The sequence below is a fragment of the Notolepis coatsorum genome, assembly GCF_963971535.1.
Source record: "Notolepis coatsorum genome assembly, chromosome: 6".
NCBI lineage: Eukaryota > Metazoa > Chordata > Actinopteri > Aulopiformes > Paralepididae > Notolepis > Notolepis coatsorum.
In genome coordinates this window covers 168,651,386-168,667,941 of record NC_140170.1, presented here as the reverse complement: position 1 = coordinate 168,667,941, position 16,556 = coordinate 168,651,386, and the positions used below count along the sequence as shown (strand labels likewise).

General features: G+C 40.2%; 1 protein-coding gene across 2 annotated transcripts in view; it reads right to left on the bottom strand.

Annotated features, from left to right (window-relative positions):
* Window positions 1-2,922: 2,922 nt before the first annotated feature.
* Window positions 2,923-16,556, bottom strand: part of LOC311231093 (uncharacterized protein) — a 33,433-nt gene continuing 19,799 nt past the window's right edge. Inside the window, exons 5-10 of one of the 2 annotated variants that reach the window (XM_084317577.1) lie at window positions 15,822-15,921; window positions 14,901-15,039; window positions 12,027-12,163; window positions 9,688-10,016; window positions 7,684-7,781; window positions 2,923-5,642 (exon numbers count right to left, since the gene is read on the bottom strand). In XM_084317577.1, the coding sequence (XP_084173703.1) occupies window positions 7,712-7,781; window positions 9,688-10,016; window positions 12,027-12,163; window positions 14,901-15,039; window positions 15,822-15,921 (775 nt within the window). In that variant the 3' untranslated portion in view covers window positions 2,923-5,642; window positions 7,684-7,711. The remainder of the gene's footprint in view (window positions 5,643-7,683; window positions 7,782-9,687; window positions 10,017-12,026; window positions 12,164-14,900; window positions 15,040-15,821; window positions 15,922-16,556) is intronic. The other variant, XM_084317578.1, reaches the window with a different exon arrangement.

The following is a 16,556-nucleotide window of genomic DNA, read 5'->3' as shown; positions in this document are numbered from 1 at the left end:
TAAAGTGGAGTTAGGTTAAAGTGCAGTTAGTCTAAAGTGGAGTTAGTCTAAAGTGGAGTTAGTCTAAAGTGGAGTTAGTCTAAAGTGGAGTTAGATTAAAGTGGAGTTAGTCTAAAGTGGAGTTAGGTTAAAGTGGAGTTAGTCTAAAGTGGAGTTAGGTTAAAGTGGAGTTAGTCTAAAGTGGAGTTAGTCTAAAGTGGAGTTAGGTTAAAGTGGAGTTAGTCTAAAGTGGAGTTAGTCTAAAGTGGAGTTAGGTTAAAGTGCAGTTAGTCTAAAGTGGAGTTAGTCTAAAGTGGAGTTAGTCTAAAGTGGAGTTAGTCTAAAGTGGAGTTAGTCTAAAGTGGAGTTAGTCTGAAGTGGAGTTAGTTTAAAGTGGAGTTAGTCTAAAGTGCAGTTAGTCTAAAGTGCAGTTAGTCTAAAGTGGAGTTAGTCTAAAGTGGAGTTAGTCTAAAGTGGAGTTAAAGTGGAGTTAGTCTAAAGTGGAGTTAGTCTGAAGTGGAGTTAGGTTAAAGTGGAGTTAGTCTAAAGTGCAGTTAGTCTAAAGTGGAGTTAGTCTAAAGTGGAGTTAGTTTAAAGTGGAGTTAGTCTAAAGTGGAGTTAGTCTAAAGTGGAGTTAGGTTAAAGTGGAGTTAGTCTAAAGTGGAGTTAGTCTAAAGTGGAGTTAGTCTAAAGTGGAGTTAGTCTAAAGTGGAGTTAGTCTTAAGTGGAGTTAAATTAAAGCAGTGGGTAAAACATCTCCTTCCACCCCTGGCAGTAGTTTACACACCACCCCACCCCACCCCACCCCACGCCAAACCCACTCGGAGACCTTTGTCAGGGGGCTACAAATGCCTGGGCGTCCTGCCTGGAGGATCAGGGGGGCAGCCTGACATGTCAGCAGAGCATTGTTTGAGAGGGAGAGGAGGGCGGGTAGGATTGGCAAGGAATGAGGCCTGGATCAACTAAGACATTTTGAGCTCACGTCATCCTTCTTGTTTTAACAGTGTGTTGGGTTGTGACTGTCCAGGACCTGGAACATAACAGCACATTATCCCCTGTGACCCCAACCTCTGTCATATGCACAACATCATAATCAAATCAAATTTATTTGTAAGGCCCGACAACACACGTTAATGTCCACATGGGCCGAACACGTCTTCTTTAAACAAGTCAAGAAGAAAACATCACAATAAGTCAAGAACAAAACAAGAACACCATAAAGTAAATTTTTTTTTCTTTTTAAATAAATGCAAAATAAATAAATGCAACACTCCCAGACATACCCCACGCGAAGGTAAGGAAAAACTCACTAAAACCTAGCAATAGGAAAAAATGCACCACAGACAGTGTGGAGGAGAGAAAACTTAGAAGGGCCATTCAAGGGGGGATCTCCCTTCTTAGATGTCGGTGATAGTAGTGTTGCAATAAAACAGGCGGACAGTTGGTAGGCATGCACTCATATGTGTAGTGAAACACAGATAAGTGCATGCGATACCAACTGAACATTTTGAAAGATTAAAGATAGAGCTGATAGCGACAGCAACTGAACATTTTGAAAGATTAAGATTAAGATTAAAGATAGAGCTGATAGCGATAGCAACTGAACATTTTTGAAAGATTAAAGATAGAGCTGATAGCGGATCTATTTGAGGCGAAGGGCGGCGCAGATAGGGTCGCCTGAATACTTTCACCAACGGATTTCCAGTTCCGTGTTCGCGTTCAGCGCTCTGATTGGCCACTGACGTTTCTGGTCGCGCCAATCGCGTGACGCTGTTTCTTTCACCGGTTAAGCTTAGGCACTCTTTCGAAGTTCGTTAAGGTTAGAGTTTGTCTTAGAGCAGGGCGATAGAACACCAGCCCTGATTCCAAACTCTAACCTTAACCAACTTCGAAAGAGTCGCCTAAGCTTAACCAGTGATAAACTAGGCGTTAGGTAGTTTGCTGCTGTTCGAGGCGGAAATGGGCGCGTCACACGATTGGGCGCACATGTCACATGACCAGAAACGTCAGTGGCCAATCAGATCGCACCAGAAACATCAGTGGCCAATCAGATCGCAGAACGCGGAACTGGAAATCCGTTGGTAAAAGAATAGATGCGATAGGGTCGCATCATCATCATAATCACATTACTAAGTACTTGAGTATATTTTTAGCATGCTATTCTTTTAGTTTTACTTGAGTATTTTTTTAAATCAAATTATCTTAACATTTTGAAGTATTTATTGTATTTTCATTACATTACATTATGTGTACATTAAGACTGTACATTGTACATTATACAATTCATTACAATGCATAGGGTCTATCCAGCCAACACCAGATTATAGCTCCTGTCCAGACTGGGAGGCGATCAACTGTCACTTCATAAAGTAATTCTGAGAAAAGGTACAGTATGATGCTTGTGTTTATTACAATGATCAATAATACTGACTAAAACAAACAGTACGGGTCTGTGACTTGTTTTTTGGACAACAATGGAGTTCTATGACTTTTCTTTTTGTAGGCTATGTTGATTGTAGTTTTGGTCTTTTTGCAGGCTATGTTGATTGTGGTTTTTCTTTGTAAGTTCTGTTTATTGTAGGTTCTGGTATTTTCGTAGGTTCTGTTGATTGTAGGTTTTGGTCTTTTTGTAGGCTATGTTGATTGTAGGTTTTGGTCTTTTCATAGGTCTTGGTCTTTTTAAGATAAGATATTCCTTTATTGATCCCCTTGGGGAAATTCAGGAAGGTTTATTCATAGGTTCTGTTGACGATAAGAAAACTAATACAATGACATCAGCCTTCTTCCTAGTAATTTGGTGACCATGAAAGGTGCCAACCAAGGACACTTCAACACGCTGCCAAGGAGGAGCAAGAATCGAACCAGGAACCTTCTGATCACCAGACAACCGCTCTACCTCCTGAGCCACTGTCACCCCTCATTTTCATTTCATGTTTCTGTATATATATGTATTTCATGTTTTTGTATATATCTGTATTTCATGTTTTTGTATATATCTGTATTTCATGTTTTTGTATATATCTGTATTTCATGTTTTTGTATGTATCTGTATTTATTATTTATAACCGGATGTGTGGTAAATTATGTAAGATACATACATACAAACATACACACACAGCCAATATATATATTTAATAGAAAAGTGTATGTATAATTCCCACAATTTCCTTTGATCATAAAGTTCTCAAACAAAGTTACAGTACTTAAAAAATACAAATTCTTTAATTAAAAACCAAGAGAGAGCATCAGATACAGAGTGATGCATTTAAGGGGTTATTGATTTTGAAGTATTGTAGAAAACATTCAGCATCAACATGATGTCAAGAAAAATAAAATCATAACAAAACTTCATCACATCAGCTCGGTAGTAGTCTACAGTAGTTGTCTACAGTAGTTGTCTATGCTATCGCTTAGCTGTGCTCTATGGTTAGTCTTTCTCTGTTCATGTCAGTAAAGTGCTTGCTAGCTAGTTTAGTCCGGTTGGTGCGGTTCGTTTGGGTTGGTGTGAAACACTGGAATCAGACTCATTGGAAAAAATCACAGGATTATTTTTGTCCTCATATGTTTGTTAGGATTCCATACCTGCTAACACTCACATTTTTCTTGGGGTTTCTCCCTTTTTCACTACCACACTACAAAGGGTTAATCCTTTCACTACCACAATACAAAGTGTTAACCCATTCAATACCACACTACAAAGGGTTAACCTTTCACTACCACTACGGTTAACCTTCTAGTGTGGTAGTGAAAACGTTTTTTAATCGAGTTGTATAACGGAACGTAGACCAATCTCAGTCACTCTCTTTGTCTGGGACCAAATTCGGTCACGCCCCATTTTGCGCGACATCCAGGCTTTTTTTTACCGTCAGCGTTTGGGAATTTCATGTCGACAGGTAGATGAAGTGAAATTATACTTATTTTAGAATATATATATATCAAATTTCATGAGTATTCATCTATATTTAGTCATCTAAAGACTATTATATATGAACCTATGTACCAGTAAAAAGTGGGAATCTCTAGAATGTGTTTTGGGCGACAGTGTTTACAACGGCGGGTAGCCTCTCAAGTTGACGTTATACACAACACTTTCTGTTGTCAGTAGATGGCAGCATTGGTTTAAAAGGTGAAAATGAATGAATGTTATGACTACAAAATGAATACAATTCCCAAGACCTTTAGCACCTACAGTAGTAGTTCACAGGTCAGCACCGGATTAGGAAAACATGATCTGAACAGCGTTAAACTATTAATGGGACCTGAGTACAGTGATCGAGAATGGTCACCTAATTATCTTAACAAAAATGCATCATTAGCATTATGTTTGTTGTCTAAAGGGAAACATAATGGTACAATTTAAGATTAGAATGTTATCCGCATATAAAGGACAAATAAAACATCGTTAATTTGTAAGAAACCTCAATGAAAACGCCGCAGGGTAAGTTATATTCGCTATTGTTATGAAAATGTAATAGAATCCTATAAAAATGTGGACGCATTTGGTCACCGTGACGTGAATTAAACCGGGCTTTTTATGGGGTATTTGTGTTGTCAGATTAGATGTCTAATCTCCTTCATATACACTGCTCGATTATTCCTGCACAACCTGGCAGAGCGAACGTCCATCTTCTCAATGACAGTCGGCCTCTGACACGTTGAAAAAGGATGAGGACCAAAGTACCAGAAACAATAAAAGGCTGACCTGCGTGATCACATGGCTTTGTTTATAAAGTTTGGTTTGTTTGTCAATTGGCAATGTGAAAAATAACTGAACCACTAAAATAACTATATTTCACTTTTGATTCGGATCATTTCAAATGAACATGGGTGTGAAAGCACCCGGACTTCCTCGACTAAGGTCTATTTAAATCGACAAATCTGTCAAATAGCTTTTCTCACTGTTTTGCTAACAATAGTAAATGTGGAATGACCTCTTTGCATCAAGTGAAAGACTAATATGCATCTGAAAATTTATTCTGGTGCCAAAGACATGTGCAGATTTTCTAGGAATAACTCATACAATATAATTAAAAAAAAAAAAACACTTTGTTGATCAAGACCCTCAATCACTTGAATAATTTATTAAAAAGGGACAGCGCTTGTTGTATTTGCATGGACCTCGGAGCGACGTTAGAATTTTACTAAATGTGTATTTAATTGTTTATACCTTCTGTTCTCCATTTTCATTTGTGTATCTGTGTGTGTGTGTGTGTGTGTGTGTGCGCGTGTGCACATGTGTGCATAGTATACATACTGTAATGAAAATCAACATGTCAATACACTCCGGAATGTACTTATACATCAAAACAAAAGAAAGAAACCATTAAAAACAATAAAAAATTAGGATGGTTCATAGCTTTGTTCCGCTGTACAGCCTGGGAACTACAGTAGATCAAATGATGTGCTTCTGACACTTTGCGGTCTCGGCACTCGAAAGGCAGGTTGTTATCTCCTCTCAAATCCTCTGTAGGCAAAACATAAAAAATGCTCAAGAGTCAACTACTTGAAAAGGGCTTGTTGGCCACGACGCCCGGCAGACGTCTACATTCCCCCTTTTCCTGCGTGTTTCATCTGAAGTCTGTGAGGCACTAGATGGAATCCCACAAGGACAAGGTTTCTATCAGCAGTGGTAGCTGAGGTGGAGGTGAAACGCTCAGCGTCTTCTGAAAGGAAACCATACGTTAGCCATGTTTTTCAACCAGACGTTAGCCATGTTTTTCAACCTCACAACACAGAAACCAGACGTTAGCCATGTTTTTCAAACTCACAACACAGAAACCAGACGTTAGCCATGTTTTTCAACCTCACGACACAGAAACCAGACGTTAGCCATGTTTTTCAACCTCACGACACAGAAACCAGACGTTAGCCATGTTTTTTAACATCACAACACATGACACAGAAACCAGACGTTAGCCATGTTTTTTTAACATCACAACACATAACACAGAAACCAGACGTTAGCCATGGTTTTTTTTAAACACTTACAGTGTTTTGAAATACAAAAAAACAAGACGAAATAATTTGTATTATGTGATGTTTGTCAAAAGGTTCAGCTATTAGCTAAGGTTCAGCTATTAACTAGTAGTTAATATTTCATAAAACATTTAGCAAATTTGCATGTTGAAACACTTTTTTCTCAGTGGATTAAGTCAGAATGAATTGTTCTATTATTTCAAAAATACAAATGTTCACATAAAAGTTATAAAAATTATCGGTAACACTTTATAATAACACTCAGTTATAAGACCTTTATAAGGTATTTGTAGATAATGAACTAATCATGAACAAATAATTTATATACATTCGTAAATTATTATTAAATCATTTATAACTATATTTGTATAACATTTACAAATTAGTTCTACATTATTTATAACTCATTATCAACATTGTTTGTACTTAATTTGTTCATCATTAAATAATGTTGTTTAATATGTAGTAACACATTTGTAGATGCTTTGAAAAACGACTATACTGTACGTCCATTTATTTGTTCATGTTCAACAAATGATTTGTTAAGACATTCATAAAACATCTATAAATCATTTGCAGATGCTATTGTGTGCCCTAATCTAACGTGAAGCCTATTAATCATTAACAGATGTCTAATAGTTTGTTTATTTGTGGACTTTTATGAATACACACAAAGCAATTACCAGACTTGTCTTTTCATGTTTAACAAATGATTTGTTAAGACATTCATAAAACATCTATAAATCATTTGCAGATGCTATTGTGTGCCCTAATCTGAAGTGAAGCCTATTCATCATTAACAAATGTCTAATACAGTTAATTATTTGTTTACTTTTTCATCACCTGTTACAAATGTTGTAGACAGGTTTCGGATACACCCTTCTTTGTGACATCAAACAGTGACAGAATTAGGACTATAGATAAATGCAATTGTATTAACATATAAAAATACATGTGCATACTGTAGTGTAACTTGGGGGGCACTAGGACCCAGGAGTTTTTTGTTGGTAAATCTATTCCATAATTTCCGACCTACAACTCTTGTTGTGTAGACGTACAAGGGTAATAATTATTTGTATTTTCAGGCTGTATCAGTGCCTATACAGCCTGAAAATACAAATAATTATTACCCGCCTCGTGTGTCGTGTCATCATCACATGCAATACACTGAGCACACATTCATTAGGAACAAACTTCAAATGTAACGTTAGCGCATCTGCAAATGATTTATAGATGTTTTATGAATGTCTTAACAAATCATTTGTTGAACATGAACAAATAAATGGAGGTACAGTATAGACGTTTTTTCACATCCATTTTTCAAAGCATCTACAAATGTGTTACTACACACATTAAACAACATTATTTAATGATGAACAAATCAAGTACAAACAATGTTGATAATGAGTTATAAATAATGTAGAACTAATTTGTAAATGTTATACAAATATAGTTATAAACGATTTAATAATAATTTACGAATGTATATAAATTATTTGTTCACGATTAGTTCATTATCTACAAATACCTTATAAAGGTCTCATAACTGAGTGTTATTATAAAGTGTTACCAAATTATCAAATAGAAATGACAAAATATATCAAATAAAAAAAAGGAGAAGCTGACAGTCTCCGAGAGACATCAACTCCACTCCATGTCTTCTAACGAAGAGCTCAATCTGACCAAAGATAACAAGTAAACACGGTAGACAACATGGTTGGTGTTCACCTGCTGCAGCACACGGTCCTCGCCACGCCTAGCTGTCGCACTGACTGAAGCGCTTCTTCGACTTCAGCTCCTTCAGCCACGAGGGAGACGCCGACGTCCTGCAGGACACAACACATCAGAGGACGGACTTCATCCGCTTCACACATGGAGCTTTGCACATGTCTGTTCAATCTGGCATCAGATCTCACTGTCCAACCAGTTTAAAACTTTGGACTTCAATTCTCTTTTGTAATCTCATATTATTATCCAATGACCCAGATCATTGCAGGCTAAGCATCGTCACACCTCCACTGATGCCTCACTATGGCGGGTGTTTTCAACTTTGACCTCAGCTCATTGGTCTTTGTAATCATAATACTCTCCTAATGTAGTCACATACTCTCTCCTAATGTAATCACATACTCTCCTAATGTAATGACATACTCTCTCCTAATGTAATCACATACTCTCCTAATGTAATGACATACTCTCTCCTAATGTAATCACATACTCTCCTAATGTAATCACATACTCTCTCCTAATGTAATCACATACTCTCTCCTAATGTAATCACATACTCTCCTAATGTAATCACATACTCTCCTAATGTAATCACATACTCTCCAATTACCTACGGCTAAGCAATGAAACACCTTCATGATAATGAATCACAAATGTCAACCCCCCCCCCCCCCCCCCCCCCCCCCCCACCACCACCACCAATACCATTCCAAGCACTACACCACCAGCACCACCACTGTGGTAGTTACCTACTTACTGCTGGTTTAACAATAAAAGTAGCCTTCAAATAAGTACTAAAACCATTACGTTTTTTTGGTTTGGTATTTGCAAAATGATCTGCTCAGAAACCACCCAATGGCAAACACTATATGTAAACAGTCGTTATGATGTGAAGGTAATGTTGTTTCAAAATGTCGCTGTTTGTCTAATCTTTTTTAGAACTTAAACAGTTTGTACAGTGTGTTGTTGTATGGTCGGTATGGTGGTATGGTCGGCCTCGAAGATCAGTTCAGGGTCAGTTTTTCAGCATCGCACAGAAAACGTCAGACGTTTATCACACTGTACCAAAGATCATTGCCTGGTTGTACGTGGCTTCATCAAGTGAGACAATGGCCCCACCGTTATGCTTTTCCGCTAGCGTGCTAACATTAACTAGCGTGCTAACCGGGGCGGCTAGGTGGTGTAGTGGGCAAGGCACTCGCCACCAATGTGGAGACGCTGGGTTCGCGTGTTCGAATCCAGCTCTCCACATTGTTTTCAGTTTAGCTGGTCGTCCGCAGTAATACACATTGGCCGTATTACGGGGAGGGAAACTGAAGGGTGGGGATCGAGCGTTGTGAACAAGCGACTCCTACAAGTCGGTTGGTGCGCCAGCGCAGTAGAATCAGGAAGTGTCGGGGGCAGCGTGAGCCTCCCACGCGTTACTCCTCGACACTGAGAGATCGAGCTGCGCAGGTGAAAAGATGCGACTGCTGTTACCTCAAGTACCGGAGGGGACTTGTGCTATGTATGACTTAGTCCACATTGCAGCCGGCTTGTGGGAGGCAAGAAACAGCGTTCGTGACAGGGGAGGGTTGAATTGGATGATACGAAATTGGGATGGGAGAAAATATAGAAAATGGGAGAAAAAGTGGATCAAAAAAAAAAACTAGCGTGCTAACATTAGCTAGCGTGCTAACATTAGCTAGCGTGCTAACATTAGCTAGCGTGCTAATGTGATCAATGAATTGGCTTAGCTGGAAAAACTTTATCCAAATTGTATTTAAGCTTAATTAAGCTAGCTTGACACAGCTACAGATTTGATGCTATCTCCGTGAAGCCACATACAGCCAACGATCATCGGTACCTACAGTGTGTAAATGCCATGACGCCATCACCGTTCAAATTCACAATAAATCACTGATACATAAGGAAGTGCGCCATTATTACTCAGACCCGGAACCCTGATCTGCAGCCGACCGTATCCTGTACCTCCACCGTCACTAAGGCAGGTTCACTGCTTACCCTCCATTCTTGCTGCCCGTAGGGGGCAACACCCGGGAAGCTCCAGGGAGGAGGGCGGGAGAGCGTGGGGAATGGGAGACAGGGAGGAGGGCAGGAGGGCGGGGGGAATGGGAGAGATGGGAGGGAGAGCGTGGGGGATGGGAGAGAGGGGAGGGAGAGAGTAGGGGATGGGAGACAGGGAGGAGGGCGGGAGAGCGTGGGGAATGGGAGAGATGGGAGGGAGAGAGTAGGGGATGGGAGCGATGGGAGGGAGGTGTTGTTAGCTCCTCCTTGGGGCTCTCCTTTTCCACTCCTCCATCTCCTCCTCCTGTTCTCTTCTTCAGCTGAGCCTGAGATAACAAGGAAAGTACACACCTTCTCAATGGAAATAAAGTACACACCTTCTCAACGGAAATAAAGTACACACCTTCTCAACGGAAATAAAGTACACACCTTCTCAATGGAAATAAAGTACACACCTTCTCAATGGAAATAAAGTACACACCTTCTCAACGGAAATAAAGTACACACCTTCTCAACGGAAATAAAGTACACACCTTCTCAACGGAAATAAAGTACACACCTTCTCAACGGAAATAAAGTACACACCTTCTCAACGGAAATAAAGTACACACCTTCTCAACGGAAATAAAGTACACACCTTCTCAATGGAAACTTTCAAAAATGGAACAGGGAGACCCTTTTTGACACATATGACTAAGGGGGCAGAACAAAAGTATTGCTTTTCCCCCAAAACAATATTGATTAATGCATTAATGTTATCATTTCCTTTTTATGAATTTTTTGTTTACATGTAAACATGTATCCCCTCCCTACTTCTCATTTCCCTATATGGAATGCACCTGCTGTCACCGTATGACATGCTGATGACATGAAATGACATGCTGGTGCTGAATGTTATCTATAGCACCTTGTACCATATAGGGTAGCTGTCACCGTAAATAACCGCTTTTAGGTCTAATATAAACGTTTTCCTTTTAATAATAAAGTCACTCCTCAAATATAATTGCATTGCATCAAAATAGACTAGACAAAATATGTTATATGTTAACTCATTCAACGCCAGTCATGAGTATAGTCGGGTTAACTAGCCAACTGTTCAGCGCCAATCACGAGAATAGTCGGGTTTTAATCGTTATTTCTTTTATTAGCTATATCCATTCATTTTCATCCATCCAGCCTGATGTTATCATTGGGAATGGGTCTGAGCTCGCAAAAGGGCAAATACTGCCGCCTACGCCTTCCAGCAGGTATTGCACTCTATTAGAAATGGTGTAGTTTCTTTTCAGGGCCGATCTGAGCCGTGCGGGCGGGGTTTAAATACTCAGACGAGGCAGGCCTTTACAACGATGGCATGGTACACTAACCCCGCCCGCCCGTTCATGTGTAACGCTCGGTAATGTGGGACGGACCTCCACGAGCAGTATTCTGTTTCGTGCATGTTGACTGGAAGCAACTCACTGACATAAGATATATTTTAAGCACTCGCAAGTGAACAAAGCGCTCCATTGACTTACAGCACTGGCGTAATAGCGCCCTCTGGCGCCCCGACCCGTGGCGCAGAATGAGTTAAGAATCTTTTGGAGGGCCAAGAAATGTGAGGGTCCAACATAATGACTAATATTGTGGGGGTCCAACATAATATATAATATTGTGAGCATCCAACATAATATATAATATTGTGGGGGTCCAACATAATATATAATATTGTGAGCATCCAACATAATATATAATATTGTGAGCGTCCAACATAATAAATTATATTATGATCGTCCAACATAATATAATATTGTGAGCGTCCAACATAATAAATTATATTATGATCGTCCAACATAATACATAATATTGTGAGGGTCCAACATAATAAATAATATTGTGGGGGTCCAACATAATATATAATATTGTGAGCGTCCAACATAATAAATAATATTGTGAGCGTCCAACATAATAAATAATATTGTGAGCGTCCAACATAATAAATAATATTGTGGGGGTCCAACAAAATATATAATATTGTGAGCGTCCAACATAATAAATAATATTGTGGGGGTCCAACATAATAAATTATATTGTGAGCATCCAACATAATAAATAATATTGTGGGGGTCCAACATAATAAATAATATTGTGGGGGTCCAACATAATAGATTATATTGTGAGCATCCAACATAATAAATAATATTGTGAGCGTCCAACATAATAAATAATATTGTGGGGGTCCAACATAATAAATAATATTGTGAGGGTCCAACATAATAAATAATATTGTGGGGGTCCAACATAATAAATAATATTGTGGGGGTCCAACATAAAAAAGGCAATGCAAAAAGGTGACCTACCATGAGGGCAGAGGCGTTCAGCCCAGAGAACATGGAGACTCTCCTGGTGGTGGGAGGGGGTGGAGAGGCCTTCTTCATGCTGGCCGGCTCCTCCTCAGAGTCTGACCCATCTGGCCTGGACCTGACCGCCTTCACATCTGTGTGAACACAGGTCAACATGTCACATGCTAGCTGAGACATGCTGGTGCTCTAGTGGGACATGTTTTTGTGTCTTTGGTGTCTTTGTTTGTTGCAGCCTTGCTGCCTTGCTGTATTGAATTGCAGCCAAAGAGCTGCAGCCAATTCAGGTGCTAAAAAAAACACAACTCGCTCATACATGGACCAATGGACAAGGTTTTGGTTCAGAATCAATCAGTATGATGCCAGATAATAGAGCAAGACTAGGCAAGCTTAGTTAAGCTGGACCCAGATACTCGGGTAGTTTGTTAACACTATGCCTTCCGTCCACGAGTATATACGTGTTTCAGTGCCATGCGTTGTGGACCAGAGCCACGTATATACTCGTGGCAAGTTGTTATTGTTTTATTCCATATTTATAACGCTATTAACGTCCGTGATCGAGATCCATGACCTACCCACATATTTGATTTTCGAATGAATACCGGCCAGATCCGCTTAGGGGCGCCATCACTCCACTGCAGTATCATTGAGGGGATTTAAAAAAAAAATCTTTTACAGTCCTGTGGGCAGATCATATGAGCCTCGATTCCAAACGAAGACCCTCCATCTTTGATCCAGTTACCGAACGTATTTTTCAGCCTGGAATAATGGGATTTATGATTAGCCAATGGACATATCGATCTACCAGAATCCGATGACTAATGAAGAAATGCTGCCGGCGATCACATGGACGGTAGGACACTATTCCCCCAAATTACAGCTGGATTGGACATTGTTTTAAAACGTGATCGATCAGTGAACATGGCTGATTGAACGCACACTATATTGCTAATCAATAATACTAATCGGCGTTCCCCGCCGCCCCCATTTCATCCATAGATGCTCTGTAATAGTCCGGATGCTACGCAGTTTGTTTTATTTCATTCGTATATATACAGCAGAAATGGCGTTTGATAAAACGGCGCCAACGTTTAGCCTATTATCTAGCTTCCTGGAAAAAAGACTAGACGAAAAGCGCGATAAACCTTATATTTTTATTTTCTTTAAGCCATTATAAATGATATATATAGCTCTTAGAAAGTACATAGGTTTGTAAACAAACCGCTGTCCTCTGGGGCATAAATCGCCGCAAGAGTGCGGACGCCAAAGTGTTAATTATGATACATGTAAACAACAGTTTACCCAGAGCTGAATTTGTGCTGGATCCTGTCTGAGCTGGATAGTCACTATAGACCTTTTCTAGCTTTACAAACTATTTTGTTTAGTCTATTTTATGCTAATTCTGTGTCTATTTTTACTGCTGTGAAGCACTTTGGGCTGAATTCTTGTATGAAAGGTGCAATACAAATAAGGTTTACTATTATTATTATTATTAAATGTCAATGTGATGACTGTTATTGTCGCTCGTCTCTGAAGTCTCTGAAGTACCGCTGTGGAGTGTGGTTACTTCGCAAGACGACACAGGTGCAGTGATTATTCTGTTTTTCAAAATATACTGATTAGAGGCAGGTGTGTTGGACATAGCGTCAGTCTTGCTTCATTTGAGCGGGTCTGTTTTTTTTTATACGTTCCACATCTTATATTACACTTATAGAAAAGAATATAGAGATTTTGGTGACCCCTGACCTTTCCTCTAGCGCCACCATCAGGCCAAAATGTTCAAATCAAAGGAGCGTACTTCTTGACCCGCTGTGAATATTCGGGATCCCTAGATATAAAATGCAGCATTTACCATTTACCATTTACCTAGAGGAAGAACCCTATTGTTTTGGTCACCCCATGACCTATGCACTAGCACCACCTTCAGGCCAAACTGAGAATATCTCAGAAAAGTAATGGCTGGATTGCCATACAATTTGCTGTGCACAGACTAGTGCACATTCATGACCCCAATAAAATGAAACCTATTTATTTTGGTGGTCCTGTGACCTTTCCTCTAGCATCACCTTCTGGCGTCACATGTCCAGCAAACATTTACCAGAATTATCCTTTAACGCTATAAGACAGGATAGAATCAGCAAGTTTTTTATTAAAATAAGTATTGGGTTTGCAAATAATACAAAATGCAGTTTCAGTTCATTGCTATAATACAGTGTCAGGCCTTCACAGGGACCATTGCTATAATACAGTGTCAGGCCTTCACAAGGACCATTGCTATAATACAGTGTAAGGCCTTCACAGGGACCATTGCTATAATACAGTGTCAGGCCTTCACAGGGACCATTGCTATAATACAGTGTAAGGCCTTCACACGGACCATTGCTATAATACAGTGTCAGGCCTTCACAGGGACCATTGCTATAATAGTTTCAGGCCTTCACAGGGACCATTGCTATAATAGTGTCAGGCCTTCACAGGGACCATTGCTATAATAGTTTCAGGCCTTCACAGGGACCATTGCTATAATAGTTTCAGGCCTTCACAGGGACCATTGCTATAATAGTTTCAGGCCTTCACAGGGACCATTGCTATAATAGTGTCAGGCCTTCACAGGGACCATTGCTATAATAGTTTCAGGCCTTCACAGGGACCATTGCTATAATAGTGTCAGGCCTTCACAGGGACCATTGCTATAATAGTTTCAGGCCTTCACAGGGACCATTGCTATAATACAGTGTCAGGCCTTCACAAGGACCATTGCTATAATACAGTGTCAGGCCTTCACAAGGACCATTGCTATAATAGTTTCAGGCCTTCACAGGGACCATTGCTATAATAGTTTCAGGCCTTCACAGGGACCATTGCTATACCAACCTGTGGAGTCGCAGGACCTCCAGTCGGTGGGCAGGACGGCGAGAGAGAAGGACCGGGGCAGACGTGTCCGCTGACTCCGCCTCTTCACCAGCTCCGCCCTCGACCTCTGGGCCCTCGTGTCTAGGAGTGGGGTGGTGCTCTGTGCACAAGCACACACACACACACACGCACACACACACACGCACACACACACACACACACACACACACAGAAACAAACACACACACACACACACACAGACACAAACACACAGACACAAACACAAAGCAATGAATGTACATCATTCATTCATTCATTCATTCATTCATTCATTCATTCATTCATTCAATCTCTATTTCAAATTGAAGATTTGTTGAGGCCACGCCCTCATTTCCAATGGCGTCGAGCATACAAACATAATAAATACACAAAAAATGTAAATCCTTTTAAAGTGACCCCTTTGAAAATGTACAATAAATTAGAACAATTACAGATTATAGTGGAATGGTCGGCGATCAAGGATTTAAAACTGACCAAATGATACAAAAGTGTTGAGTTTTTTTGTACGATGTTCCACGTCTCAAGAGCACAGAAGCTAAAACTCCCCACGTTCAGTAAAAACTCTATAGGTGCTGTGAGCGCTGGAACGTGTCCTATAGGGTCCAGACGTCCACTGGCAGGGAGGAGGGTCACACACACTCACCTGGGAGCGGCCCAGTGTGCCCCCGGTCTGAGCCGCTCCACTGGATCAGATGGGGTTCACTGCCTTGCTCAAGGGCATCTCAGCGTTAGTTGTTAGGGGAGGGGAGGGGAGGGGGGGGGTGCAGTCATTCACTTCACCCAAATGTTCCCTACCGGTCTGGGGAATTTGAACCGACAACCTTTTCGTCAGGGGCCCCACTTCTGACCTAATCTAACCTGTAGATCATCATTGTGACTGACCTCTGGCAAGGCAGGCAGCTCCTCTGTCTCTGTGGGGGGAGGACCTGCATCGACCACATGCAGCGAGGCCTCTGCATCCGGCTCTGGGATGGACTTTAGCCTGAGAGAGAGAGAGAGAGAGAGAGAGAGAGAGAGAGAGAGAGAGAGAGAGAGAGAGAGAGAGAGAGAGAGAGAGAGAGAGAGAGAGAGAGAGAGAGAGAGAGGGGGCACGTTTGAATCCAGATTTAATTGGGAGTGTTGTAGACAGCAGCCAGGACTGTTTTCTTTAAATGCATGTATGTATTTCTATTACAAAAGTGTGATTTTGGTCTGATTTCACACACAGTCCCCATGTCTGATGTCCTGTAGTGCACCATGTCAACCACAAGGTCGCAGTGGAAGCTAAAAGACTGCTGCATTTTAGTGTGAACCTACTGGTGGCTCCTGGCAAATGTTTTATGTCTAGAAATATGGTTGTGTCTAGTTTCAGGAAGTTGGATGTAAAAGTCAAACCAATTTCAGAAACGTTTAGACTGAATGTCACTGTGGCGCCAAAGAAGAGAAACTGATCATCATTCTCACTTTGTTCTCTGTTCATTTTACCTGGAGGCTTCAGCAGGATACCTTCCAATAATAATAATAATAATAATAATAATAATAATAATAATAATAATAATAATAATAATAATAATAATAATAATAATAATAATAATAATAATACAAATAAAATATATTGTTATTATTAATAATAATAAT